Source organism: Bubalus kerabau, chromosome 3, assembly GCF_029407905.1.
Source record: "Bubalus kerabau isolate K-KA32 ecotype Philippines breed swamp buffalo chromosome 3, PCC_UOA_SB_1v2, whole genome shotgun sequence".
Taxonomy (NCBI): domain Eukaryota; kingdom Metazoa; phylum Chordata; class Mammalia; order Artiodactyla; family Bovidae; genus Bubalus; species Bubalus kerabau.
This window is the reverse complement of record NC_073626.1, coordinates 88,209,785-88,236,808: the sequence shown is the minus strand read 5'-3', so window position 1 is coordinate 88,236,808 and position 27,024 is coordinate 88,209,785. Positions and strand designations below refer to the sequence as shown.

At 36.9% G+C, this 27,024-nt stretch overlaps 1 protein-coding gene across 3 annotated transcripts in view; it reads left to right on the top strand.

Annotated features, from left to right (window-relative positions):
* Positions 1-27,024, top strand: part of SLC4A10 (solute carrier family 4 member 10) — a 245,610-nt gene that overhangs the window by 119,985 nt on the left and 98,601 nt on the right. For all 3 annotated transcript variants that reach the window (XM_055572418.1, XM_055572417.1, XM_055572419.1), the window contains 7 exons: positions 5,833-5,990; positions 10,387-10,474; positions 13,870-14,016; positions 21,170-21,270; positions 24,224-24,398; positions 24,969-25,102; positions 25,503-25,748. In XM_055572418.1, coding sequence (XP_055428393.1) covers positions 5,833-5,990; positions 10,387-10,474; positions 13,870-14,016; positions 21,170-21,270; positions 24,224-24,398; positions 24,969-25,102; positions 25,503-25,748 — 1,049 coding nt within the window. The remainder of the gene's footprint in view (positions 1-5,832; positions 5,991-10,386; positions 10,475-13,869; positions 14,017-21,169; positions 21,271-24,223; positions 24,399-24,968; positions 25,103-25,502; positions 25,749-27,024) is intronic.

Genomic DNA, 27,024 nt, shown 5'->3' with positions numbered 1-27,024 from the left:
TTAGTCTTTCCCAGCATCAGGGTCTTTTCCAAGGAGTCAGCTCTTTGCATTAGGTGGCCAAAGTATTGGAGCTTCAACTTCAGCATCAGTCCTTCCAATGAATATTCAGGACTGATTTCCTTTAGGATGGACTGGTTGGATCTCCTTGCTGTCCAAGGGACTCTCAAGAGCCTTCTCCAACACCACAGTTCAAAAGCATCAATTCTTCGGTGCTCAGCTTTCCTTATGGTCCAACTCTCACATCCATACATGACCACTGGAAAAACCATAGCTCTGACTAGATGGACCTTTGTTGGCAAAGTAATGTCTCTGCTTTTTAATATGCTGTCTAGGTTGGTCATAGCTTTTCTTCCAAGGAACAAGCATCTTTTAATTTCATGGCTGCAGTCACCATCTGCAGTGATTTTGGAGCCCCTAAAAATAGTCTCTTACTGTTTCCATTGTTTCCCCACCTATTTGCCATGAAGGGATGGGACCGGATGGCATGATCTTAGTTTTCTGAATGTTGAGTTTTAAGCCAACTTTTTCACTCTCCTCTTTCACTTTCATCAAGAGGCTCTTTAGTTCTTCACTTTCTCTCATAAGGGTGTTTTCATCTGCGTATCTGAGGTTTTTGATATTTCTCCGGCAATCTTGATTTCAGCTTATGCTTCATCCAGCCCGGCATTTCACATGATATACTCTGCATATAAGTTAAATAAGCAGGGTGACAATATACAACCTTGACATACTCCTTTTCCTATTTGGAACCAGTCTGTTGTTCCATGTCCAGTTCTAACTGTTGCTTCTTGACCTGCATACAGATTTCTCGGGAAGCAGGTAAGGTATTCTGGTTTTCTCATCTCTTAAAGAATTATCCACAGTTTGCTGTGATCCACACAGTCAAAGGCTTTGGCTTAGTCAATAAAGCAGAAGTAGATGTTTTTCTTGCACTCTCTTGCTTTTTCGATGATCCAACAGATGTTGGCAATTTGACCTCTGGTTCCTCTGCCTTTTCTGAAACCAGCTTGAACATCTAGAAGTTCACAGTTCATGTACGGTTGAAGCCTGGCTTGGAGGATTTCAAGCATTACTTTGCTAGCATGTGAGATGAATGCAATTGTGTGGTAGTTTGAACATTCTTTAGCATTGCCTTTCTTTGGGATTGGAATGAAAACTGACCTTTTCCAGTGCTGTGGCCATTGCTGAGTTTTCCAAGTTTGCTGGCATATTGAGTGCAGCACTTTCACAGCATCATCTTTTAGGATTTGAAATAGCTCAACTGGAATTCCATCACCTCCACTAGCTTTGTTCCCAGTGATGCTTCCTAAGGCCCACTTGACTTCTCATTCCAGGATATCTGGCTCAAGGTGAGTGATCACGTCATTGTGGTTATCTGGATCATGAAGATCTTTTTTGTATAGTTCTTCTGTATATTCTTGCCACCTCTTCTTAATATCTTCTGCTTCTGTTAGGTCCATACCATTTCTGTCCTTTATTGAACCCATCTTCCCTTGAAATGTTCCCTTGGTATCTCTAATTTTCTTGAAGAGATCTCCAGTCTTTCCCATTCTATTGTTTTCCTCTATTTCTTTACATTGATCACTGAGGAAGGCTTTCTTATCTCTCCTTGTTATTCTTTGGAACTCTGCATTCAAATGGGTACATCTTTCCTTTTCTCCTTTGCCTTCTCTTCTCTTCCTTTCTCAGCTATTTCTAAGGCCTCCTCAGACAAGCATTTTGCCTTTTTGCATTTCTTTTTCTTGGGGATGGCCTTGGTCACTGCCTCCTGTACAGTGTCATGAGCCTCTGTCACTAGTTCTTCAGGCACTGTTGTCTATCAGATATAATTCTTTGAATGTATTTGTCACTTCCACTGTGTAATCATAAGGGATATGATTTAGGTCATCCCTGAATGGTCTAGTGGTTTTCCCTGCTTTCTTCAGTTTAAATCTGAATTTGTTAATAAGGAGTTCATGATCTGACTGTGGCTCATATCAAATGTTGATGGCTTCTTTTAATTTCAAGTGACTTAAAGGAACTGCCGCATTATTTTCTATGTAGAAGGAACTCACTTCATCATCAGTCTTTAAAGTATGAAATATATTGCATTATAAAATCCTAGAGTTCTAGGAAACCTTAAAAATCTCATTGAGAAGGGGAGAAAACTGAATCCCAGATTAAGAGAGCTACTAGAGATCACTCGCTGGTTAGTGTTACAAGACCATGTCTCCCCAGGGAATTTCTATTCATTTTCATGTACATTCTACAATGGGCTTGAGACTTAAACTTTCTCCCTAAAGACTTATGTGTATTTCCTTCACATCTTAGTGTGTAGCTTGTCCAGAGTCTTATGGTTCCACCATTATCTTTGGTCTAACCTTGTTCCCCAGTGATATAACTGTTTCTCATTCACAACTTAAGTGTCAAATAACCAGAATAAAGCATGTTTCCCTTCCTAGTGTAAAGGTCTGGAGACCCCAGATGCATGAGTATAAGTCCAGATCCATGAGTATATAGCTTGGTTTCTTCAAGATTCTCTTCAGAGGACTAGAAAATTCCAGGATTTCTGTATTCCATATTTGAGTCCACTTGAGGACTGTCTTAGGAATGTAGGTCAACCTAACTCCTCAGAGCTATTTTTGATATTTGTAGTTTTATAAAAGTTAAACTGTGGTCCTTAAATGTGACCTTTTGTTGTATTAAAAGTTAGATTGACAAATAAGGTTCTTTATGAATTGTATGTTAACATAAATATAAAAATATAGGGCTATCCCAGGAATAATATATAATTGTATAATATAATAAAATAAGTAGATAATATATATCTGTTACCCCCAAATATATGACTAGTCCAAGAATAATAAGTACTATAATTTAGAGTGGGCTTCCCTAATAGGTCAGTTGGTAAAGAATCTGCCTGCAATGCAGGAGATCCCAGTTTGATTCCAAAGTTGGGAAGACTCTCTGGAGAAGGAATAGGCTACCCACTCCAGTATTCTTGGGCTACCCTTGTGGCTGGCTGGTAAAGAATCTGCCTGCAATGCACAAGACCTGGGTTTGATCCCTGGGTTGGGAAGATCTCCTGGGGAAAGAAAAGGCCCACTCCAGTATTCTGGCCTGGAGAATAGTATTATACTATATATATTAGTATTTAGTATAGTATTATACTATATATAGCATAGAGTATTACAATAATATAATGGGTCTTTTGATATATGTTATTTAACTATAATTTGTTACATTTTAAATCAGAATAAATTTCCTAATCCTGAAATTAAATTCTAAATATTTTAGTGGATTTTCTAAGTAATGGGTATCAATCAGTGATATATCAAGTATTATATAATGCAAAAACAAAATTTAAGGACCATGTATTTTCTTTTATAAAACTAAGCTACTTTAGCATAGGAGAAGGCAATGGCACCCCACTCCAGTACTCTTGCCTGGAAAATCCCATGGATGGAGGAGCCTGGTAGGCTGCAGTCCATGGGGTCAGTAAGAGTCGGACACGACTGAGCGACTTCACTTTCACTTTCCTGCATTGGAGAAGGAAATGGCAACCCACTCCAGTATTCTTGCTTGGAGAATCCAGGGACAGAGGAGCCTAGTGGGCTGCCATCTATGGGGTCGCACAGAGTAGGACACGACTGAAGCAACTTAGCAGCAGCAGCAGCATACTAGGTGGGCTTCCCAGGTGGCGCTAGTGGTAAAGAACCCATCTGTAATACAGGAGACACAAGAGATGCACGTTGGATCCCTGGGTTGAGAAGATCCCCTGGAAAAGGGCGTGTCAACCCACTCCAGTATTCTTGTCTGGAGAATCCCATGGGCAGAGGAGCCTGGCAGGCTACAGTCCATAGGGTCACACAGAGCCGGACATGACTGAAGCAGCTTAGCACATGTGCACACAGCGTACTAGGTACTCCTTGATTTAATTAAAGTAAATCTTAAAGCAGTCGTGTGTGTAGTTGCCCCGTGCCTGAGACACAGACATCAGTAGTTAAGGTTATGGCATATGTCAGGAAATATTGAATAAAGGAATTTACACAGTCTTCCAGGTTGAACTCAAACTTCTCATTAGAGTTATGACAGATATTACCAATATGACTCATATTGCTTACCAGTTGTAGATTTTCTTAAAAAGCCATTTTCTCTTGGTTCCAGTGTATTGATATCATATTTCTATTGGGGGAAAAAACTTAATAGTTTATTTTAGTTTTTTAGGCTCTGAAAGACTTGTGGAGATTTAATATGTTTTTCTCACAGAGCTAATAGTGTATAGGTATTACAAGTTTACAAATTTATATTTGGAAATATATTTATAGGTTAAAATTTTTGAAATTTATAATATTCATCAAATTTTATAGGCAGTTTTGCTTTGTTAAATCATTTTCTTTTTCTTTAAAATAGAACATTACTTCTATTTGATATTTTAGTGGCATACTAGATTATTTTTACATTTAATCCTTATGATAAAATAAATATTTCATATAATGGATTTTATGTTTTGAGGCACCTTTATCTCACAGAAAATTAAGTACTTATAAACCTTCTATACAAGTGTGCTGAGGTCTTGTTTCAGAAAGCGGCAAATTTAGTATAGTCAATATAGTCTGGCTATGGACTTCCTAAGTTATTCCTCCTAAAAGTTTTAATTTTTTTTCATTTTAAACTGCTTGAAAAAAATTTGAAAATCATTAAACAGAAGGAGTATCTGGCCCCCAAAAAAGTCTTGTTGACCTCAAGTATTTTTGAGAGCTCTTTTCTCACCCTCTCTCTCTCTTCTTTCTCCTCTTCTTTCTCCTCTCTTCGTTTCCGCTTCCTCCTCATCTTGTCATCTCCCTCCCTCTCCTTCTTTCTCCTTCTCTTTCTTTTCCTTCTCTCTGCCTCACTCTCTCCTATTCCCACTTTGGTCTTTAGTCTCCATTTCATTAGAAGCATAGAAAGAATTATTACAGCAATCATTATTACCTACCAATAGGTTTCCATTAAAAGCAAGTCAATGAATTAGAAATAAGAAATAGGCTTTGTAAAAGTGACTTTAAAAATCACTACTAGGTTTTCACTGAGGCTCTCTATGTGAGAATTGATAGTTATTCTTTGAATATTTTACATTCATTTTCAGACTTCACCCTTTAAGCATTTCTTTTTATTAATGATGGATTTGTTTTGTGTGCATTCATTTCAGTCATAGACATCTCATATCAGAAATTCAACTGTGGCTCTTCAGCAACTCTAAATGTTAATATTTTTATTCTTGTTTCCTTTACTTTGCCATATCTAAATACTCTGATGAGAAATTGAAGATTAATCAGGACAAGTATTATGTGAAGGCTATAGAACAATTAAAATAAAGTTGAATACTAAAGTCATAATTTATATTATAAGGAAAATTTTGATTATGTTTCTTTTGAAATAGGCATATTTTATACATTAATTGAAATGTATTATGTACAAAATTAAGATAATGTAGTATACAAATATTTAAATATATTGGCAAGTACTAATTAAATTATGATTAGAATATATGCATTTTAATTGAACACATAATCTTTTCACCCTGAAGATTTCAAGATTACTGATGCTGAAAAGCATCTTTGAAAAGTATTGAGCAGAAAACTAGAGTATTCAATGTATTAACAAATTCCAAAAATACAGAAGTAAAAAAAGTATTTTTAAAGGGCAAGAAAGATGTTTAACTATTTTAAATTTGATTTAAATAATACTTAATATAAGCTGTATTTATTTAAACTATATTTAATGATGGGTTACCATGTGTGAAGTACTCTGCTAGGAATGATTTAACAGGTTTTTCCAGTTTTGATGTGTTCTCCTTTGTGATGCTCTCAGGTCGATCTGCATTTTATGAAGAAGATTCCTCCAGGTGCTGAAGCTTCAAACATCTTAGTTGGGGAATTAGAATTTTTGGATCGCGCTGTAGTTGCCTTTGTCAGGCTGTCCCCAGCTGTACTGCTTCAAGGGTTAGCAGAGGTCCCAATCCCAACCAGGTAAAAGTATAAGAGCGTCTTTTGCACTTAAGCCATTTTTTTGGTGGGGGGAGAAAAGGTATAAATATAATTTCCTCTGAGAGTTTTTTCTTGAAACTAAAGTATAATCCACAAAACTGTTGTTTCTTCTTTTTGGAAGAGTGCCAAAAGTGCTTTAAAAATTGTTCTGTTCTTTCTTCCTTCTTCTCAAATTTCTATGTTTTCTTTTCTTTCTTTATTTATTTTTTTAATTTTATTTTATTTTTAAACTTTACATAATTGTATTAGTTTTGCCAAATGTTTTCTTTTAGGCACACTCCTTATCTCTGAATACCCTGGTCTATATCATCATGAAGTGAAGTGAAAGTCTCTCACTCATGTGCAACTCTTTGCGACCCCATGGACTGTACCGTCCATGGGATTCTCCAGGCCAGAATACTGGAGTGGGTAGCCTTTTCCTTCTCCAGGGGATCTTCACAATGCAGGAATGGACCGAACCCAGGTTTCCCGCATTACAGGCGTATTCTTTACCAGCTGAGCCACAAGGGAAGCCCAGGAATACTGGAGTGGGTAGCCTATCCCTTCTCCAGGAGATCTTCCCTACCCAGGAATTGAACTGGTGTCTTTTTTTTATCAACTGAGCTATCAGGGAATCCCTCAGAAGGTGTATAATCATTCTCTAGGCCAGAATACTGGAACTCCTTTTTTAGACTTTTGGTGAAAAGTGATAAAGTATTAGGCTTTTCTCAAAGATTGCATTAGACTATGGGCTAAACCGGAGAAGGCAATAGCACCCCACTCCAGTACTCTTGCCTGGAAAATCCCATGGACGGAGGAGCCTGGTAGGTTGCAGTCCATGGGGTCGCTAAGGGTCGGACACGACTGAGCGACTTCACTTTCACTTTTCACTTTCATGCATTGGAGAAGGAAATGGCAACCCACTCTAGTGTTCTTGCCTGGAGAATCCCAGGGATGGGGGAGCCTGGTGGGCTGCCGTCTATGGGGTCGTACAGAGTCGGACACGACTGAAGCGACTTGGCAGCAGCAGCAGCAGCATGAGCTAAACAGGGCCCCCAGGTGGCGCTAGTGGTAAAGACAGTGAAAGTGTTTGTCGCTCTGTCCTGTGGAATTCTTTGCGACCCCATGGACTGGAGCCCCCTAGGCTCCTCTGTGCATGGAATTCTCCAGGCAAGAGTACTGGAGTGGGTAGCCATTCCCTTCTCCAAGGGATCTTCCCCACCCAGGGATGAAACCTGGGTCTCTTGAATTGCAGGCGTTCTTTACGGTCTGAGCCAGTCGTAAAGAACCCGCCTGCCAATGCAGGAGACAAAGAGAGGCGGGTTCCATCCCTGAATCAGGAAGATTCTCTAGAGAAGGGAATGACTACCCACTCCAGTATTCTTGCCCAGAGAATCCCATAGACAGAGGAGCCTGGCAGGCTACAGTCCATAGGGTGGTAAAGAGTTGAACATGACTGAAGCAACTTAGCAGGCATGCATGCATGGGCTAAAGAGGATCTTGTATATGAGTGTGATCATACTCGATAAGATCAAAGTATTCAAGGCTTGGTTTATGCTTAAGTGCCATCATTAGGATACTACCTGCTGTGTCTTACATACCATATGTTTCAATCTTAGTATAGTTCCCATACATAGAGTCTTAAGAATCATTGGTAGTTACTGTGGTTGAATCTGAATCAAAAGGACAAATTTAACTTGATTACCTGAACGTGTTTTTCATTTAGGTGCACATAAAAACTAACAACTTTGCCATAATATTAACTGAATTTTGTTATTTATTATTTATCTCATGTTATAGTGATAAGACTGTCCAGGGGCAAATTCGTGAAGAAAAATGAATATTGGCCACAACACATTACATTCCTAGCAATTCTTCTAGGGCACCTTGTTTTCCTCCCTTCTCCCTCCATCAAATGTGATTCCTGTGTGCAGACAGGCTTTCACTCTGATCCTGTTCCCACAGCAAAATCTATGTATGTATGGCCCTGTTATCTATGTATGGCCCTGTTTCCATCATGACTGGTGCCCTTTGTGTGATGCCGTAATTGTCTCTTGGGCTTCCCTGGTGGCTCAGTCAGTATAGAATCCACCTGCAATGCAGGAGACCTGGATTCGATCCCTGGGTTGGGAAGATCCCCTGGAGGACGGCATGGCAATGCACCCCAGTATACTTGCCTGGAGAATCCCCAAGGAGAGAGGGGCCTGGTGGGCTGCAGTCCATGGGGTCACAAGGAGTCAGACATGACAGAGCAACAAAGCACAACACACCATATAATTGTCTCAGATGCTGTTAATTGTCTCCTCTTCCAAACATTGAAGGTCTTAGTCAAGTTAAACTGATGATAATTTCAGGTGCTATGATAACTCGGTTAGTAGAATGTTTCTTCTATGAACCTTTCAGCCTTAACTCAAAACATAGCCAATTATATCACTCTGTGTTTTGATTGTGGATATGATATTCCAAAAATATAGAATAGTTTAGTCAGAAGAGGCCTCATTTCATTAGAGCTCAGCTGACTGGAAAGGAATTCAGTGTTTGAGAACCTCTGCCTGAACCTGTGTATGAACAGATTTGAGGCAGGAAACTAGCTACCAATTCAAGTTATAGAGAGAAGTGTGTCTGTTCATCTGGAGGGCTACCAAGACTTCTGATGCATACCAAGTTTTATTAAAAAGGAGAAGGATGAACTGAACACATTAAGGTGGTGTCTGACGTATGATTAAGGCTATACTTTTCCATATACACCATGTAATCTATTCCGAGTTTCTGGGAATTGGGGATTCAGATTTAATGTGAAATTTACTAACCATAGTGGTATTATTTTAGTAGATTAAAATTCCTTTGTGTCTTCCAAGCAGTGCATTCTTGTTCCACCAGCTAAGAAGGTGTCCGATGAACTCTGAATAAATGATGGTTATTTATGACAATGATAGCTCTTGTATTTCAAAGGAAAGAAAAAAAAAAAACTCACAGGAGTAGAGAAAAGCCATAATGGGGTTATACACCCTCACTTTGAAAACTGTCAAGGTTTAAGTGACCTCATTTCATACTGACATAGCAAAGTGTGTCTAGAGAACAGTGGAGGAGAAATTAGGGGCACGGTGGAGGCACTGTGTAAGGAGAAATTTTAAAGACTAGACTGTTTAGTTAGGAAAGGTGAAAAATGGAAGAAGATTAGTTAGACAAATAGAATAAAGAAAGCCATTCAAGGTTCCTAATTATCCTTTATTAGGAGGACAAAAGGGCACACTGTGTGTATAACAGTAACACATAGTAAAAAATACCAGAAAATAATTTTAGGGTTTATAAATAGTCCATGGAATAGAAATGTGAAAATAGTAAGATGTACACAGGTTAGGAAATTTCTTAAAAGGACTATAATTAGTAAAGCATCTGCCACCACACTAAATTATTCCTGTTTTAAGTGTATAGTGGACATTTCTGTATAGTAGAATTGGATTCAGTTACAACTGACACAAAAAATTGTCAGATCCTCTAAGACTGTAATATATACATCATGTAAAAACATGTACAATCTCTAAAGTTTATAACTGAATGAAAGGTAAAATTGTGATATCTATTTCAGTATACCTTATAAAGTCATTAGTCTTCATACTTAAAAGCAGAAACCATTTAACAAGTGAATGCTGTAGTTATATTATGAAATACAGGGCGTCTTAAAATTCTCATAATTTCCTTGTAGAATTGACCTTTTCAGAGACAGAACAGTAATTGTCCTCCAAAGTTAAAACACATGTTGATTTCTTCAAAATTTCCAGTTGTGATGATGAATTTGCTAGACTTTCAACCTTAAATAGATGGAATATCACAGTGCAGCTGCTATTATTATTCCTCAAGCATTGGAATTAATGGAGTCTTTTAATTCTAATTTTTGATTCCGGGCAATCATTTTTTCTATTTAATGTAAATTTTGCACACACCAACTTTTTTTTTTTTTTTACCATATATTCTTTCTTTGCTTATGCTACTGTATTACCATTCCCCTCTTCTACCTAATTCTACAGTTTACATATATGATAGTGAGTTCTCTATCTTACAATTCAAAAAGATTTAATCAGATTCTATTTTTCTTAACTTTCTCCTATAAGAATTATAGAATCCTTAAAATTCATACTAACTGCTTAAGCATTATAGGTAACTAAATGAAAGAAACAGCAAAATACCCCAGATTCCAATTGCTCAAGGATCTTAAGCATGAGTCATTTTGAAACATAAAATATTTCAAAATATGTAATAATAACTTGGAAAAATATAGAAATCCTATATTTACATTGAAATCCTATCTTCAGTAATTCCTTTGAGATAAGTGATGCTGTACTACTAAAATTATTTTTAATTTCTACATTGAAACATGTTTTTTTCTTCTTCATTACAGATTTTTGTTCATTCTTCTGGGACCCCTGGGAAAGGGTCAACAGTACCATGAGATTGGCAGATCAATTGCAACCCTAATGACAGATGAGGTATTTATTCAAGTTCATTGGGAACATTTCCCCCTACTAGGTACACCTAACTTTTGGAGTTCTGTATTCATGACAGTTTACTTTGAATCAGATTTCTCTGTATTGAATCCCCTTTAAATGCTTCTATTATAAAATTTCCCTTGGAAAAATTTGTTCAAAAAGGGTAATAAATTCATTCACACACATGAACATTTTAAAACCCTATACTTTAAAGAAAATCTGTTGTTTAGTGAATTTAGAGTGTATTTATTAATATTCCCTTAAGTGAACTGAGTAGCATTTGTGTTGCCAAAGTAAGCACCATTGTTAATATCATTGAGGGTCTTGTTTGGGGCAAAATAGTTTTAAGCTCTCAAAAAATAAAAGAGGCAGTTTATCTGGATAGTATACATGACACCAAAAGCTGTAAGACATCTATCAACTCTCTTTGTTATTGCCTAAATGGAGATGTTTTTAACCTTGGAACCTTTTAACCATTAGAGGAGCTGAAGATAGATTTCAAGGAGGCCTGTGATCTCTGACTCAACACACAATTTTTTCTGTGTACAAACACTGTATGTAGTTTTTTGAACTGGAAAAAACTTTCGTCAGCTTCTCAAAGAACTATGTCTAAAAAATGTAAGATCATAAAAATAAACATAAAATATCATATCATATAACTGGTTTCTTGAATTCTACTATGCCTTGCAAAAATCTATTTTTATTGTAAAAGAAGAGGAGATGCAAAAATCACAGAACTGACATAAATTCAAAATTCAGTAGTAAATACCAAATGAGATTATACATTTCTGAAATCTCATCTAAATAATTTAATAATTTATTGAAATATTTCAAATATCTATGAATTAGTATTGTATATAACTTTTAATTAGTATTTAATAATTTATTGAAATATTTCAAATATCTATGAATTAGTATTGTATATAACTTTTCCTAGGTTTATGAAATCTGAAAATTCGAACTTATGTTTGGAGTTCAATATAAATTCTATTATATCTGTTCAAATTATGTTTATTGATTTTATATGAGTTAGTTATTGATGTTTACACATAGGAAACCAAAAGTTAGAACAAAACCAATTTTTTCATCTGTTTTAGAAAGAACCAACTTAAAGAGAGTATTAGTTTCCTATATATACATGTATAGGACATGACTTAACAACTGCTGCTGCTGCTAAGTCGCTTCAGTTGTGTCTGACTCTGTGCGACCCCATAGACGGCAGCCCACCAGGCTCCCCCGTCCCTGGGATTCTCCAGGCAAGAACACTGGAATGGGGTGCCATTTCCTTCTCCAACGCATGCATGCATGCTAAGTCACTTCAGTCGTGTATTAGTTTCCTATATATACATGTATAGGACACGACTTAACAACTAAACAACAACAAATGAGCCCTTGAATGAAGGCTCAAACATGAATCCTTTAGACTTGAAAGTTAGCTTGGAGCAATTTCCAACTCTATGAGGAGCGAAACAGAGAAGAGGAAACTCAACCAGAAAGTTATTGCAAAAGATGAGAGCTGTTAATTATAATAGGATATGTTAATTATGAAGTACATTCATTGAATATTAAAAGAAAATTTAAATACTTTTAAAAGAGAATGAAAGGTTTTTATTGTTCAAAGCTCAGGTGGAGAAATTGTTCTGCCATCTAACTGCTTTGAAATACATTGAACAATTATATTCAAGAATAAAATTCAGTGTGTTGATTGATGCAATTTAAGAAAATGATGAAGTGAATTTCATTATTAATCTCTAAATTCCATGTGAGCAATTACCATTAATATTCATTTTTGTTCTTTGATTTTGTCAGGTGCTCAAACAGTGATTTGTTGACTAAGCTGTTCTTTTCCTCTCTGTACCGGGGACTTCTTGTAGGCAGACTGTCGTTTCCTTTCGTCTCTTCACATTTAGCGTGGTGTCTGGCCTTCAGTCAGGGCTCAATACATTGTTTTAATACGAATTAATGACTGAATGTTCTAGTCATCCTAGCAACACCTTATCTTGAATTAAGCTAGCTTCTTTTCGCCCTTCCTGTGGAGCATGACTGGAGATATCACATATGATTTTGTTTATTGGCACTATTACCAATTTATTAATCCCTTCATAGTCTTGAAAATTATTAAGCTCTCCAAAGAGCTTTTGTTTATATTGATAGTATGCTGATATTTATAAGAGAACTTAAAAATGAGAATTTTTAAAAATATATTTGTGAATTTATTTTAAAATAATAATAAAGTAATTGTATATTAACATAAATAACATAGTTTTATAAGAACAAAAGCAAAAAAAAGGAAACTTTTCTTTTTCTTGTTCTGGACTTTTGTGTCAACAGTTTTCTCTCTCTGTCACATAGCCAAGTCAACACTGACTCCTTTGGTTCATTTAGCAAACAGGCCTAACATATAGTAGCTACTTAGAAAATACATATGAAATAAAAGGCCAGGATTTTCCCATCCTTAAAATTTGTTACTCCTTAACATAGCACGTCCCACTGAAGTGTTGGTTGAACCTGAATCTTAAGAGTTTTGAAAGAGTAATCTCTACTTGGTCCTGAATATAATAATTTCATTTATCTCAATGTATTGCAGTGTAATTTTTGTCACTACCACTCTACTGAAATTGCTTTCTGTAAGGTCATCATTTACAAAATATACTATCTTATGTTCGGTATTCACGTCACTTAATCTCTTATTGGCATTTGACATTACTGAACATGTAGTTTTTTTCCTCCTTGAAGAACAGAAGAAATTAGTTATGTGCTTGTTTTGACACTACACTAAATCTTGGAGATTTGCATTACTGTTTACTCTGAGGTCATAAATATATCCTTCTACATTATGTCCAATTAATTTAATAGTTTAACACTCATATTTAAGTTCTTAATACCTAGAATTGCTTTTTAAGTGGGATATGGATAAAGATCCTGTTTTACTTTTATATAGATAATAACTTGGCTTAGTACTGTTTATTGATTAGTCCATCATTTATTCAAGCATTATTTTATGCCATGGTATAAATATTGTTATAAACTTTTATCTCTTATTTTAAAGCAAGGGCTTCTCTCAGAAAGTTTGATTTACATATATATAAACAATGTTTGTCAAACCTGAATCATTAATTCTAGTTTAATGAGCTTCCTTCTATTCTCCTTTTCCTTCTTTTTCTCTTTCCACCAGAAATTTCAACATTCATCTAGCATTCTAAGAAAAGATAAACATCTGTGCAATCATAGAATAAAAGAGACTATAATATTTTACACTAAAACTTCTTTAGTTAAGAGCTTCGTATTCAAATTGTTATAATCACATGTGTGCTAACTGGGAAATGAAAACACAAAATACATTAAGATTTTAGATGCATTTTTTAAATCTATGAATGGTTATTTTCTCTCTATAGGTGTTTCATGATGTTGCTTACAAAGCAAAAGATCGTAATGACTTGGTGTCAGGAATTGACGAATTTCTGGATCAGGTGACTGTCCTTCCTCCCGGAGAGTGGGACCCAAGCATTCGAATAGAGCCTCCCAAAAATGTTCCTTCCCAAGTATGTGTATATGCAAATACTCTTAGGACTACCATCATTTTTTTGCCTTTTAAATATATGTACTAAGATAGTATAGCTGAAGATTCAAATGATTTAAATTGTAACTTCTGTGATGTGATTATAATAAGAAATATTTATCTGGTCTCTGTCCCTATTTCTGGCACAGAGCTCTTAAAATGCTTGGAATTTTCTAAGTGAGGAAAGCAACAAAGATGTCTTTGTTATGTTAATGAGGTTACTTTAGAAACTCTCTTAAGAATGGGGGCTGATTGCCAGGTGGAGCCTGACCAAGAGATTAGAGTTTGGAACTTTTAGTTCCACCCTCCTGCCTCCAGGGAGGGGAGAGGGGAGAGGGGCAGGAGTTTGAGTTCAGTCACCAATGGCCAGTGCTTTAATCAATCATGCCCGTGTAATGAAGCCTCCATAAACCCCCAAAGGGGCCGGGTTCAGAGAGTTTTCAGGTTGGTGAACACGTGGAGATTGGAAAGAGTGGTGTGCCTAGAAAGGGCATGGAAGTTTCTCTCCCTTTCCCCATGCCTTGTCCTATGCATCTCTTCAATCTGGCTGTTCCTGAGTAATCCTTTCCTATTCCTGAGTATATCCTTTAGTAATAAAACAGGTGATCAAGTAAGTAAAATGTTTCTCTAGGGACTTCCCTGGTGGCTCAGACGGTAAAGCTTCTGCCTACAGTGCGGGAGACCTGGGTTCGATCCCTGGGTCAGGAAGATCCTATGGAGAAGGAAATGGCAAGCCACTCCCATACTCTTGCCTGGAAAATACCATGGATGGAGGAGCATAGTAGGCTATGGTCCATGGGGTCGCAAAGAGTCAGACACGACTGAGTGACTTCACTTCACTATGAGCCATTCTAGCAAATTAGTCCAACCTGAGAAGGGGTTCACAGGAGCTTCAGATATATCCCCAGTGGGTTCGGAGCACCAGCAATAATCTGAGCTTGTGACGGGCATCTGAAATGGGGTGTGAGGGGTGGATAGTCTTCCAAGGCTGAACTCTCGACCTGTGGAATCTGATGCTACTTCCAGGTAGATGGTGTCAGAATTGAGTTAAATTTCCCACCACATTTGATTTGGTGTGTGTTAGTCGCTCAGTTGTGTCCAACTCTTTGTAACCCCATGGACTGTAGCCCACCAGGCTCCTCTGTCCATGGGATTTCCCAGACAAGAATACTAGAGCCGGGTGCCATTTCCTTTTCCAGGGGATCTTCCGGACCCAAGGATTGAACCTAAGTCTCCTGCATTGCTTGCAGATTCTTTAGTGTCTGAGCAACCAGGGTACCAGAACCTACTTAACCTCTAAGAAGGCAGGGATGTGAAATTCCCTGACACAAAATCTTCCTTCTTTGTATTCAACACAAATTTGGTGTATCAGTGATACTCTACTAAACAACAGTACCGCATGCCTGAAAAGATTTTAGACCCACCTTAAAGCATACTATCGGAGAAGGCAATGGCACCCCACTCCAGTACTCTTGCCTGGAGAATCCCATGGACGGTGGAGCCTGGTAGGCTACAGTCCAGGGGATCGCGAAGAGTCAGACACGACTGAGCAACTTCACTTTCACTTTTCACTTTCATGCATTGGAGAAGGAAATGGCAACCCACTCCAGTATTCTTGCCTGGAGAATCCCAGGGACGGGAGCCTGGTGGGCTGCCGTCTATGGGGTTGCACAAAGTCGGACATGACTGATGTGACTTAGCAGTAAAGCATACTATACTGGAGGAAAATTTAAATTTTAATGAGGATGGAAAATATGCTTAAGAAAACCCCATTACGGACCAGCCATACTCAGATACATAGCTTTGAAGTTGGTGTTAGGAAAATTCAAAAGCATGATTGTCATTTTGTATGGAAAACTCCCTATTACTGTTGTTAACCAGATTTATGATTTCAAGAATTTTCTTCATAATTCTTATGTTTGTTATTACCTTTGTGTGGGCATGTGGTATGAAAATTGTAAAAATCCTCCATATAAAAATCTGATGTGCATTTTACTTGCATACAATGCAGATAGAAATAAAGACTATTGATACTGTTTGAGGTCATTTTCTTATGCAGGCACGACTTTGTTGAGGGTGGTGGCCAAATGTTTTTTAAGCCCACTGGTATTGCCATCTCTATTCCTAGTGCATCTGCCTCCTACAGCTCTCCCTGTTGTCATCTACTCACTCTTGCCTTTGGCTCTGGTTCCTATAGAGTCCAGCTGCATTTGTGGTTGACTCTGCTGCCTTAGTTGAAGTAACAGATGGCCTAATTGACCCAGCTCTAAGCATAGATGTTTTTCTGGTTAGCCAGAGATGGGTAAATGACTGAGTAAAAGACTTAACCATGAGTCTTTTAAAAAGTCATCTCAAACCCACTATTAATTGAAGGAAACTGTACTGATGGCTCATTTCTTCATTTCTATCCTGAAGTTACTTCATAATTATTGAAGGTTATTTGCTCTCCTTTTCTCAGAGGAGATTCTATAGTCTGGGATTCTATAATCGCAATCACATAATTTCATTTGATGTACTACTAAAATTAGTAAATTGCTTAAAGAGTAATTTTAAGGGTTTAGATTATCTTACTTTGTACTTGTATACATCCTCACACTAACAGTATTAATAAAGACACTGTAATGCTTCTTAAAGTAGTAAGAAAGAATCTCTTTAATTGATATTATTTGGAAAATTCAGTAAAAATATTAATATGCTGAATGTGAGAGTTTGAAAGACACTTGTTAATACCAATTTGTTTTTCAAACATTAAAACTAAAGTCAAGCATTTTTGGAAACACCTTGCCTTTGAGAAATGATGTTTCTGAGACAAGTGGAGACATGGGAGCTAAAATTAATTTTATGAGACTTTAAGACCAGGATTAATTATTGGATGTTGGAGTCTGGGTATTGAGAAGCAGTGGTCTCAGTATGCCAATGCAAGAGTGAAGTGAAGTGAAGTGAAAGTCGCTCAGTAGTGTCTGACTCTTTGCGACCCTGTGGGCTGCATAGTTCATGGAATTCTCCAGGACAGAATACTGGAGTGGGTAGCCTTTCCTTTCTCCATGGAATCTTCCCAATACAGGGATCAATCCCAGGTCTCCTGCATTGCAGGCAGATTCTCTACCAACTGACTTATGAGGGAAGCTCCCAGTACAAGAGACTTGCGTTCAATCCCTGGGGTCAGGAAGGTTTCCTGGAGAAAGAAATGGTAACTTACTGTAGTATTCTTGTCTAGGAAATCTCATGGACAGAGGAACCTGGCGTGCTACAGTCCATGGGATTGCAAAAGAGTCAGATGTGACTTAGAGACTAAACAGTGACAACAGTAGAAAGAACACTGAACTAAGAATCAAGGCACCTGGGTTCTGATATTATCTCTTTTTATTACCTTAAACAGATGCTGTAACCTCTCTGTACTGATGTTATATATCAGTGTGTCCAATAGAACTTTCTGCAATGATAGAAATGTTCTATATCTATGCTATCTATTAAGTCAAGCCACTATTGAGCACTAGAAATGTGCTTATGCAAGTGAGGAACTGATTTTTTAATTTTAATTAATTTAAATTTAAATAGCCAACTGTAGTTAGTGGCTATCATGTTAGACAACACAATTTTATATAATGAGTTTGAATTAGATATGTTCTGTGTTTCTTTACAACATTAGTATTTTTAAAATGTATGTTGGAATTGAATAATAGATACTATGAAAGTATGTTTTCTTTTATGAAGTGGAGCAAAATGAATCAAAATAAATTAAGTACTGAATTCATATTCATTCAAATATTTTTCTCTCTGGGATAATCTCCATGGTTTTTATTCTTCCAGAAGTGTGTAAATCACAGTATTTTTAAAAAATATTTACTTTCAGTTAAGAGAATAATAGCCAGCACCTCAAAGGATACCCCTGAAAATACTCATTAGAACTTTATGTCAGTCATTATAATCACTCCCCTAGGTATACCCTCAACTTCCTTGCTTTTCTGTCATGCCACTTACCTGCTTAGATTCCCCAAACCATGTGTATCTACCTGCCAGCATCTGCACCTGCCTTCTCTGCCTGTTCCTATATTACTATTGATGAATTATCCAAAGTCAGTTTTCTACCTGTGCAGTAGATCTCATCTCTTTATACCTACTCAAAGAGATTACCCCACCAATTCCCTGTTTATCCCCTATGTCATCAGTTCTTTTGCTCCAAGCTACCATCATTTTTCTCCTGGATTACTGAAATAGCCCCCTAACCAGTCTCCTTGCTTCTACTCTCGTTTCCTGGAATCTGTTCTTGACACAGAAGCCAGAGTGTTAGATCATGCTCTCTTTGCCTTAAAATCCTGCAAAAGCTCCTCATTTCACTGAGAATAAAAGCCAAATATTTAAAATGATCTACTAAACCCCCACAGTCTGGCTTCCTTTTGCCTCTAAGTCAACTCCCATGTCTTTCTTTCTTGCTCACTCCTCTCCTTGGCCTTCTGCCTCCTTATTCTTCAATCTCTGCAGCACACTCCTGCCTTAAGACTATCCCACTCACTAGCTGTTCTTTGCCTGGATGTTCCCCCAGTTATTTTATGGCTAATTCTCTTGACTCCCTCAAGTTTTTCTCAAATGACACTCTCAGCCTGCCTGACCACTCTCCTTATCATTTCCATTTCTTCCTCCCCGCACTTCACAGATCCCTTAAGTATGCTCTAAATTTTTGCTTTTTCATCATTTTTATTTCTTTATTTTTTTATTATTATAAATTCTAGATATGAAAAATAAGTTTAACATCATAACTGTCCCTAGAATCTGGCATGTACATAATGCTACATAAATATGGACATCTTGGGGATCTTATTAAATCTAGCAAACCTCTCTCAATCCCCAAAAGGAAGAAACAGATCTGTTCAGTGTTTCCTTCCAGTAATTCATATTGAAGATACCAGAAGAAACTCGGAAACAAATTTATTTATTTTAATTTTTATTGAAATATAGTTGATTTACAGTGTGTTTGTTTCAGGTGCATAACAGTGATTCAGTTTTGTACATATACATACAAATATACATATGTATGTGTAGATATATATATATATTGTTTTAAACATTATTTTCCATTATAGGTTGTTATAGATATTGAGTATAGTTCCCTGTGCTGTACAGTGGGCCCTTGTTAGTCAAGTCTGAACAACAAAAAAACTTTCCTGTATTTCCCTCAGAATATTCACCAGTACACAATTATTTTTTCTAAACCCTTTCTCCCTACTATAAGAAGGCACTCCTTGAGGAAATAGGTACTTTAGAATGATGACTATCTTTCATGGTTTATCATTTGCCTTATCAGTGTATAAGGCAAATAGCTTTTTCCCATTGTAAAACAATGAATTAATTTATGCAGTAAGGGATAATTCCCCAGAAGAACAAATAATACCACTTGCCTTCTTAGACTTGTTAAGAAGTGTTTCCCCAGGTGATTATTGGGTACTGAGGGTATTAAGGGCCACTGTTAAAGCCCTTTACTAACATATGATACTTATGTAAAGGCAGTTCCTTCATCTGTTGACAGACATACTGTCTTTTATCTTTGAATTTAATTTCATTGTATCTATTTATATACCTGGGAAATTATAAAATATCAGTCAATGAACTTTCCTATATTTTTTGCATTTCAAAATATATTTTTTGTCATGTTTTAAATCTGTACCATTTTATCTAAGTATCCCATTGTAATAAGATCATTTGATTATTCCCACTTGTTCAGTTTACACTAAGCATGAAGAACATGTTTATATGTTTACACAATTTTGGAATGGCAGTTAAGTAAAAAATTTAATTTCACCTTAAATTTTTTTTTCCTTTTAAGCATTTTTGAACACATCTCTATGCTCTAAGATCACCAGTAGGAAGGATTTTCTTTTTTAAAACTCTCTATCGCTGACAAAAGTGGGTGGAATAGATCTGAAGAGAAACAGCACTTACATAACCTCAGTATTTTGTCATTGGCTCAATTAAAAGCTTCCTTTTGCAGTAGTCTTTCTGATTGCTTTGTATCAGAAAGAAGCTTGAGTAGGAAGATACGAGCCAGAATCAGAGAGGGAAACATACTTTAAAAATAGCTAATGATAACAGTTAATGTTCATTGAACAGCTGAACTAGACCAGGCCTACACCACCATTAACACCTCCTTACCTCAACCTATCCTAATCCCAGTCTCCTCTCACCGCTTCTTGTTTTAGATTTTTTCAGATCTCTATCTCAGAGTATTACTGAGAGTGTTAGTTGCTCAGTCATGTCCGATTCTTTGCGACCCCATGGATTGTAGCCCTCCAGGCTTCCCTATCCAAGGAATTCTCCAGGCAAGAATACTGGAGTGGGTAGCTATTCCCTTCTTCAGGGGATCTTCTGGACCCAAGGATTGACCCCAGGTCTCCTGCATTGCAGGCAAGTTCTTTACCCTCTCTGGGTAGGAAAGATCCCCTGGAGAAGGGAACGGCTACCTACTCCAGTTTTCTTGCCTGGAGAATTCCATGGACAGAGTAGCCTGGTGGGCTACAGTAGCCTATGGGATCACTCAGAGTCAGACATGACTGAGCGACTAACACTGTTAGCTATATCATCTTTATCTCTCCCTGACATTATAGGATTATTTTGTCTCCACTAACAGAATGCTTTTTCTTGCTAACTTTTGCGTCTATAGCATCCCATAAAAATGAATGGCACACACTAGGCACTCAATAAATATTCGTTGAAAGAAAGAGTAAGTATCCCTTACCTCATTTCATTCTCTCAATGGAAAGTGAAAGTGAAGTCTCCCAGTCGTGTCTGATTCTTTGCCCCCTCCTTGGACTGTAGCCCACCAGGCTCCTCCGTCCATGGGATTTTCCAGGCAAGAGTACCGGAGTGGGTTGCCATTTCCTTCTCCAGGGGATCTTCCCTAACCAGGGATCGAATCTGTGTCTCCCGCATTGGAGGCAGACCCTTTGCCGTCAGAGTTATCACCAGTAAAAGGAGGCGAGAACTGAGGCTTTAGGTGGCTAAATAACTTTCTAGAGGTTGTATAGCAAATAAGTACAGAGCCTGGATTCTTAACTGCTCTGCATATTGCCTCAAGGGAAAAAAATTGTTTTTATTGTTTACAACTAGCACCTGAAATTAAAAACCGAAAAAACTTCCCACAGGAGAAGAGGAAGATTCCTGCTGTACCAAATGGAACAGCAGCTCATGGGGAAGCTGAGCCCCATGGAGGACATAGTGGACCTGAACTCCAGCGAACCGGAAGGTTAGTGAAAAGCCCTTGTATGGGACTTCAAAGACCAAATGGTATATCACTTTTGTGTTGGGAATTACTGTTTTGAGGACTAATTTGTTTTTATACTTTGAATACCTACTCTTTGGGGGTAAATATGCTAATAAATTTGATATCTCATCATTAATGATTGTCATTATTATTAAACCAGAACAGTGAATACACCATTCCATTTTATATACATAGTCTTTCACATTGCTGTGCATAAAACACATTCACAGATTCTTAGAATAAATGAGAAAACTGTCAGTTGCCCCTTCCAAAAGAGCCTATTAAAAACTTCAAGTTCAAAATGGAAACGAAAATAAATACCAAGAATTCAGTCTTATAGACCCTGTCTCATTACATGCAAGTGGGATGTATATAATAATATTTTTTATTTTTATGATAGTAATCTGAAAGAGCTATATGATTTATTTTTCTAATCACACATCTTTGAAGAGATGAAAGCTTCAATTTATTTCTTAAAATGATTTTTAAGTTTTTTTTGACGGCTTGTCTCTCTCCAAGAAATGTGTGAGCAGAAAATCAGAAACCTTTGGGTGGGTCTCTCTTCAGGGAATATGTGCACACAGCCTCCATTATAATCGAAGGCAATTGCAAAAACTTTGCAGGCTTGGTGCTCCCCTCTCCTCAGGGCCATCTCCTGTACCACTCTCCCTGTGTCCTCTAAGCTGACTTTCCAGTTCCTGACAACTCGGTGCATTTTAATTCTCCTCTATTCTTTCCCTTTTTCTATGTTTTGTCTCTAAGGAAATGTCTTCCTCAGTCTGGTACCTAATTTGAGATGATTCAGACAATTTTTTCCCTTTCCCTTTACTGGAAACATTGTAACTCCTTCTGTTTACTTCCAAATTTTCAAATGCTGTCTTTTTATTTTTGGTGTTATTTTTTTCCCTCTCTCTCAGGTGTAACGTGCCACGTAGCTTAGATTTTTTTTTTTCAAAGTTCACTTTTCCTTATTGCTTCCTAAATCCTCCCAGGTCACCAATATCCGGTATCTTCGCTTCTCCAGAGTTCTTCCACAGATTCTGTTGCTGACAGGACTTGAAGTATCCATTACTCATCTGCTCTCCTGGAGTTGCTGGTGCACATCTGGGCTGCTTTGTACTGTTCTCTGCAATGACCTCCCACTTCCGGATTTAGATTTTTGCTGCTAAAAGCACGTTTATTACACTGTAATATAACAGCTGTTTAGACTAATGTATGGCCTAATAAGTAATTAATTAGAAAACAGTAGTCTAATAGAAAGTGCTATCAAGCCTATGAATATTAACTACAAAGTGATCATTCATAACCACTTCACATTCTTTTGGGGATTAGGTGGGATGTAAAAATTAAGTACATGAATAAATAGACTAGTAGATTAAATCTGCTCTGAATTATGACTTGGAGAATTTAACACATCATTCAGAAATGATCCCCCAAATAAAAATTATGCATGTATTTTACTAAACACAAGTAGGAGAACCTAAACTAAGATGGTATCTGTGTATGTGTGTGAGTTTTCATAGGTTCTTTACAAACTTCTCTGAATTTTAAATGTCCCTTTTTTTTTCAATTGAAATTTCATCCTTTTCAACCTCTCCTAGTCCACATCCCTCTGGTGGATGTGGAAAATGTAATGATTCGATTACTCAAATAATAATAAGATAGCTATTAATATGTTACTATTGTGTCTATATCAGGGCAATTAAAAATAATAGAATTTGAGTTATTCTGAAGAGGTACGTTTTTCAAGGCAGATAGGAATTTGCTTCTCAAGAGAACAATCATTTTTGAAGTGATTCTTAGATTGCCACATTATATTCCTATTAAGAAAATAAAGAACAAACCTTTAATATTTTTCCATAACCCTGGTGTATTTAGCATACTTGCAGTATGTTGAACATAACAGTTTTTTTTAACCTCCATGTAGGAACTTAATCATAGCCTTATTCATTTTAGTATGACATCTCTATTCCAAAGAGCACAAAGAGCTTTTAGTAGTCAAATGTTAAATCTGCATATTGTTAGTCAATGTTCAAAGAATGAGAATACCTGTTTAATGCTCTCATTCCTAATAGATTAAAAAATTTCATCCTCAGATTTTAGACATTTCACAATTTAATGCTTCTCCCACTCCTCTCCTCCTACCAAAACATCATCCTTTACATGTTTTTAATGTGTTTTTGATATTTTTAGAATACACGCATTTACCCCAAGCAAGGTCATTATTGTCTTGTTAATTATAGATATTTGAATATGTTTAGCAACAGTGGATCAAAAGTACATTTATCTAGGTTGCTTATTATAAGGCCCCTGTGTTAGTTTTCCAAAAATGAAAACAAGAATGGAACTTACCTCTCTCTACTAAACATTATTGTCGTCCATTAGGCCATTTAAGTCCCTGTATGAAATATTATTTGGCAAGCGATTTTTTTGACAGAGTGGATAGCCGGAGCCATGGTTATATACACCTTTTCTCTCTAGGTTGATGTTCACTATTGGGCTATATAAAAATCAGTTTACCTTCCCTCCTTCACTTTCTGCTACACTAAATGGAATGTAAACAATTCCAATATTGCCAATGACTGAGGATAAGAGGCCTGATTTTAGGACTAGGTTTTTGTAAAATGGAACAGAGATTAGAGTAATCCTTAAATCTCACTGTTTGAATTTTGATTATTGAACAGCTGAGAACCTAGTCTGAGAGAACCTAGGGTTTTTGAGGTTGTTGGCATGATTTTTCGCTAGGAATTGAAGTGCCTTAGTGGTACAAAGCTATTCCTGTAGATCATGATGTAAAACCTAGCAGGTTAATACGGGTCTCATCTCTGCTGATGGAAAACCTATACTATGACCTGGCGACAAAGCAAACGAGTATTTTGACATATGTGTTTTTTATCTTTGTATGTCACTATTGTGTTTCCCCCCCCCGTCTTAGGCTTTTTGGGGGACTTATTTTAGATATCAAAAGAAAAGCTCCATACTTCTGGAGTGACTTCACAGACGCTCTCAGCCTGCAGTGTTTAGCGTCTTTTCTGTTTCTCTACTGCGCATGTATGTCTCCTGTCATCACATTTGGAGGACTGCTGGGAGAAGCAACTGAGGGTCGAATAGTACGTATTATTCTTTTCTCTGAACTTTGAATTTGAATCCGCATTTAAGATTCATAGTTAGATGAGTGTGCGTTTCATTTTGAATTCCTTTATGAGGAGAGATTTGATGTATGGTCTAGCAGATAAACTTCATATGAATTTCTTGACTAGTGGAACTGGGAATCAGGGACTGGACTATCTCAGAACAGATAATTCTTACGTTGCACAAGGTTCTGATCTCATCCCTGGCCCCCAGTCTTAGGCTAGCTTTAGATTGGTTCTTACCTCTTAAGAGGCCCATTTCCCACTTATATAGGCCATGCTTCTGCCAGACATTTGTTGTAAATACATGTAAACTTTCAGTAAGTGAAAGAAAGGTAAGATAAGGAAGAGGGAGATAATGTATCCTTGCCTACTACCATTCATATTTTGACGGCCTGCCCCTTTTTTAATTCTCCCACTCTACCTCCTGCCCAAGGTTGCTGGTAGGTGCTTCAGAGAATAGACCCCATGTATTTTATATATTTTTTCCCCAGTTATAACGGTGGCCTGTACAGCTTAGACAATGGAATCATTTATATCTCCACACAGAGTGCAATCGAGTCTCTCTTTGGAGCATCCATGACTGGAATAGCCTATTCTCTCTTTGGTGGACAGCCCCTTACCATACTAGGCAGTACAGGACCAGTTTTGGTGTTTGAAAAGATTTTGTTTAAATTTTGCAAGTAAGTATTATATACTTTTCGCCCTTAGTCCCTGTCTATCCCTCTACTGTGTTTATGCTTCTCTCAACATCACATTTGGAAATCTGCTGGCAGAGGTGAAAGTTGCTGATTTGATTCAGTTTGCCATTTTTGTCTCTCCATGGAAATAAAGAAACAGTAAAATATTTATGTATTTTTAATGTAATATTTATAAAAAATTATATTCAGTTCTAAGCACTGAGAAACCTCTTTGAGTTTTATACCCTTAGGTGTTCCCTGTAGACAAAGTTTTGAGTTTAGATACTCAAGGGATGTGAAGCTTATTTATTTTCGCTTCCTGAGTTAGACTTATTTCCATCTACTAAAAATGGTGACAAGCTGTTCAGTGACCTTCTTTCCCCTGTTCTTTCCCTCCTCCTAGAGAATATGGGCTGTCATACCTGTCTTTAAGAGCTAGTATTGGACTTTGGACTGCAACCCTGTGTATCATACTTGTGGCCACTGATGCAAGCTCCCTTGTCTGCTATATCACCCGGTTTACTGAAGAAGCTTTTGCTTCTCTTATTTGCATCATTTTCATTTATGAGGCCCTAGAGAAGTTGTTTGAACTCAGCGAAGCATATCCAATCAACATGCATAATGATTTGGAACTGCTGACACAGTACTCGTAAGTACCATTTCCCCTGTTGGCTGTGGGGCTTTTCTTTATACAAATATTACTATTGTTATAAGAAACATGAGAAACTTAGTCAGCAGATCGACTTCCTTGAATTGATTCATGACCTAAATCTTGGTCTCTCAGTGCTGTACAGGATTTCATCTAATCAGCTACTCATCTGATACATGAGTTTTCTTTATAACATCAACTCCAATAATAATATCTTTTTGAAGTTCTATTTGTCAAGCATTCTCTGTTAAGCAGATAATGAACCATGATCAATTTTGCTATACAGAGATTGCTTTATTGCAAAATATTTTTGATTTTGGTCTTTCTTAGGACCTTTTCCATTTAATACAATCTAAAGAACCATAGTAGTAAAAAGCTAAGATTCCAGATTTAAAGCAGTGAGGTAAAAGATACTCATTGGGTCTAAATTGTATTAGCTTGGTGTTTGAAAATATGATAAACTCTTAAATAAAATAGCACTGAATTGAAATGTAATTTTGCTCTTGGAACCTATGACATTTATGATGAAAGTACCCTAATATGGTTGCTGAGGGTGATGTTACAGTTTAGGATTAAAGATGGAATTTCTCTAAGGCCATATTAACAGAGTATATGTGAACATTATATTACTCTTCTTTGATTTAATTTTAGGATTTTTTGTTGTTATTATATATACATTTTAAACAGCAAATATTTAAAGCAATACGTTCTTTACCAGGCAGTTATAATCTCTATATCAGCTACCAATACTTTTCTTATAAACTGCTCAGATATGCCCTCAAAATCTTCCTTTGAAGATTTTTCATCTTTGTTTATTATTAGAAGTTGATATTGTTAATATTAGGCCAAAATAGTGCAATGTTATAATCCTGTTAAGAATGATATAATGATACAGAGTTGAAAACAAGATGAATTAGTATTTTGATGTTTTCTTGGTCATTGCAGATATCTTTAACAGTGCATCTCTGTTTTAGGACCAAAAAAAAAATCAGTGGAATATAAAATAACTTCCCCAATAAAAGTAAATGGTGAGGATGTTGTGAACAGGATTCAAAAGTAGATGAAGGAGGTGTCAGGGACATTCAGAAAGCAGGCAGATGGGGAGAGCAGTGTGATCACAATGAGAGATAACATTGATACATGGCTTTTCATTTATGTTTAGTTGAAAAGAGAGCAGTGTCACCAAATTTGGGTATCTTTGCTGGATATAAAATTACCTCTGTTTGGGATTTCAAACCTACTACATGCCCTAAGCTGGGTAAATCATGAATAGTCT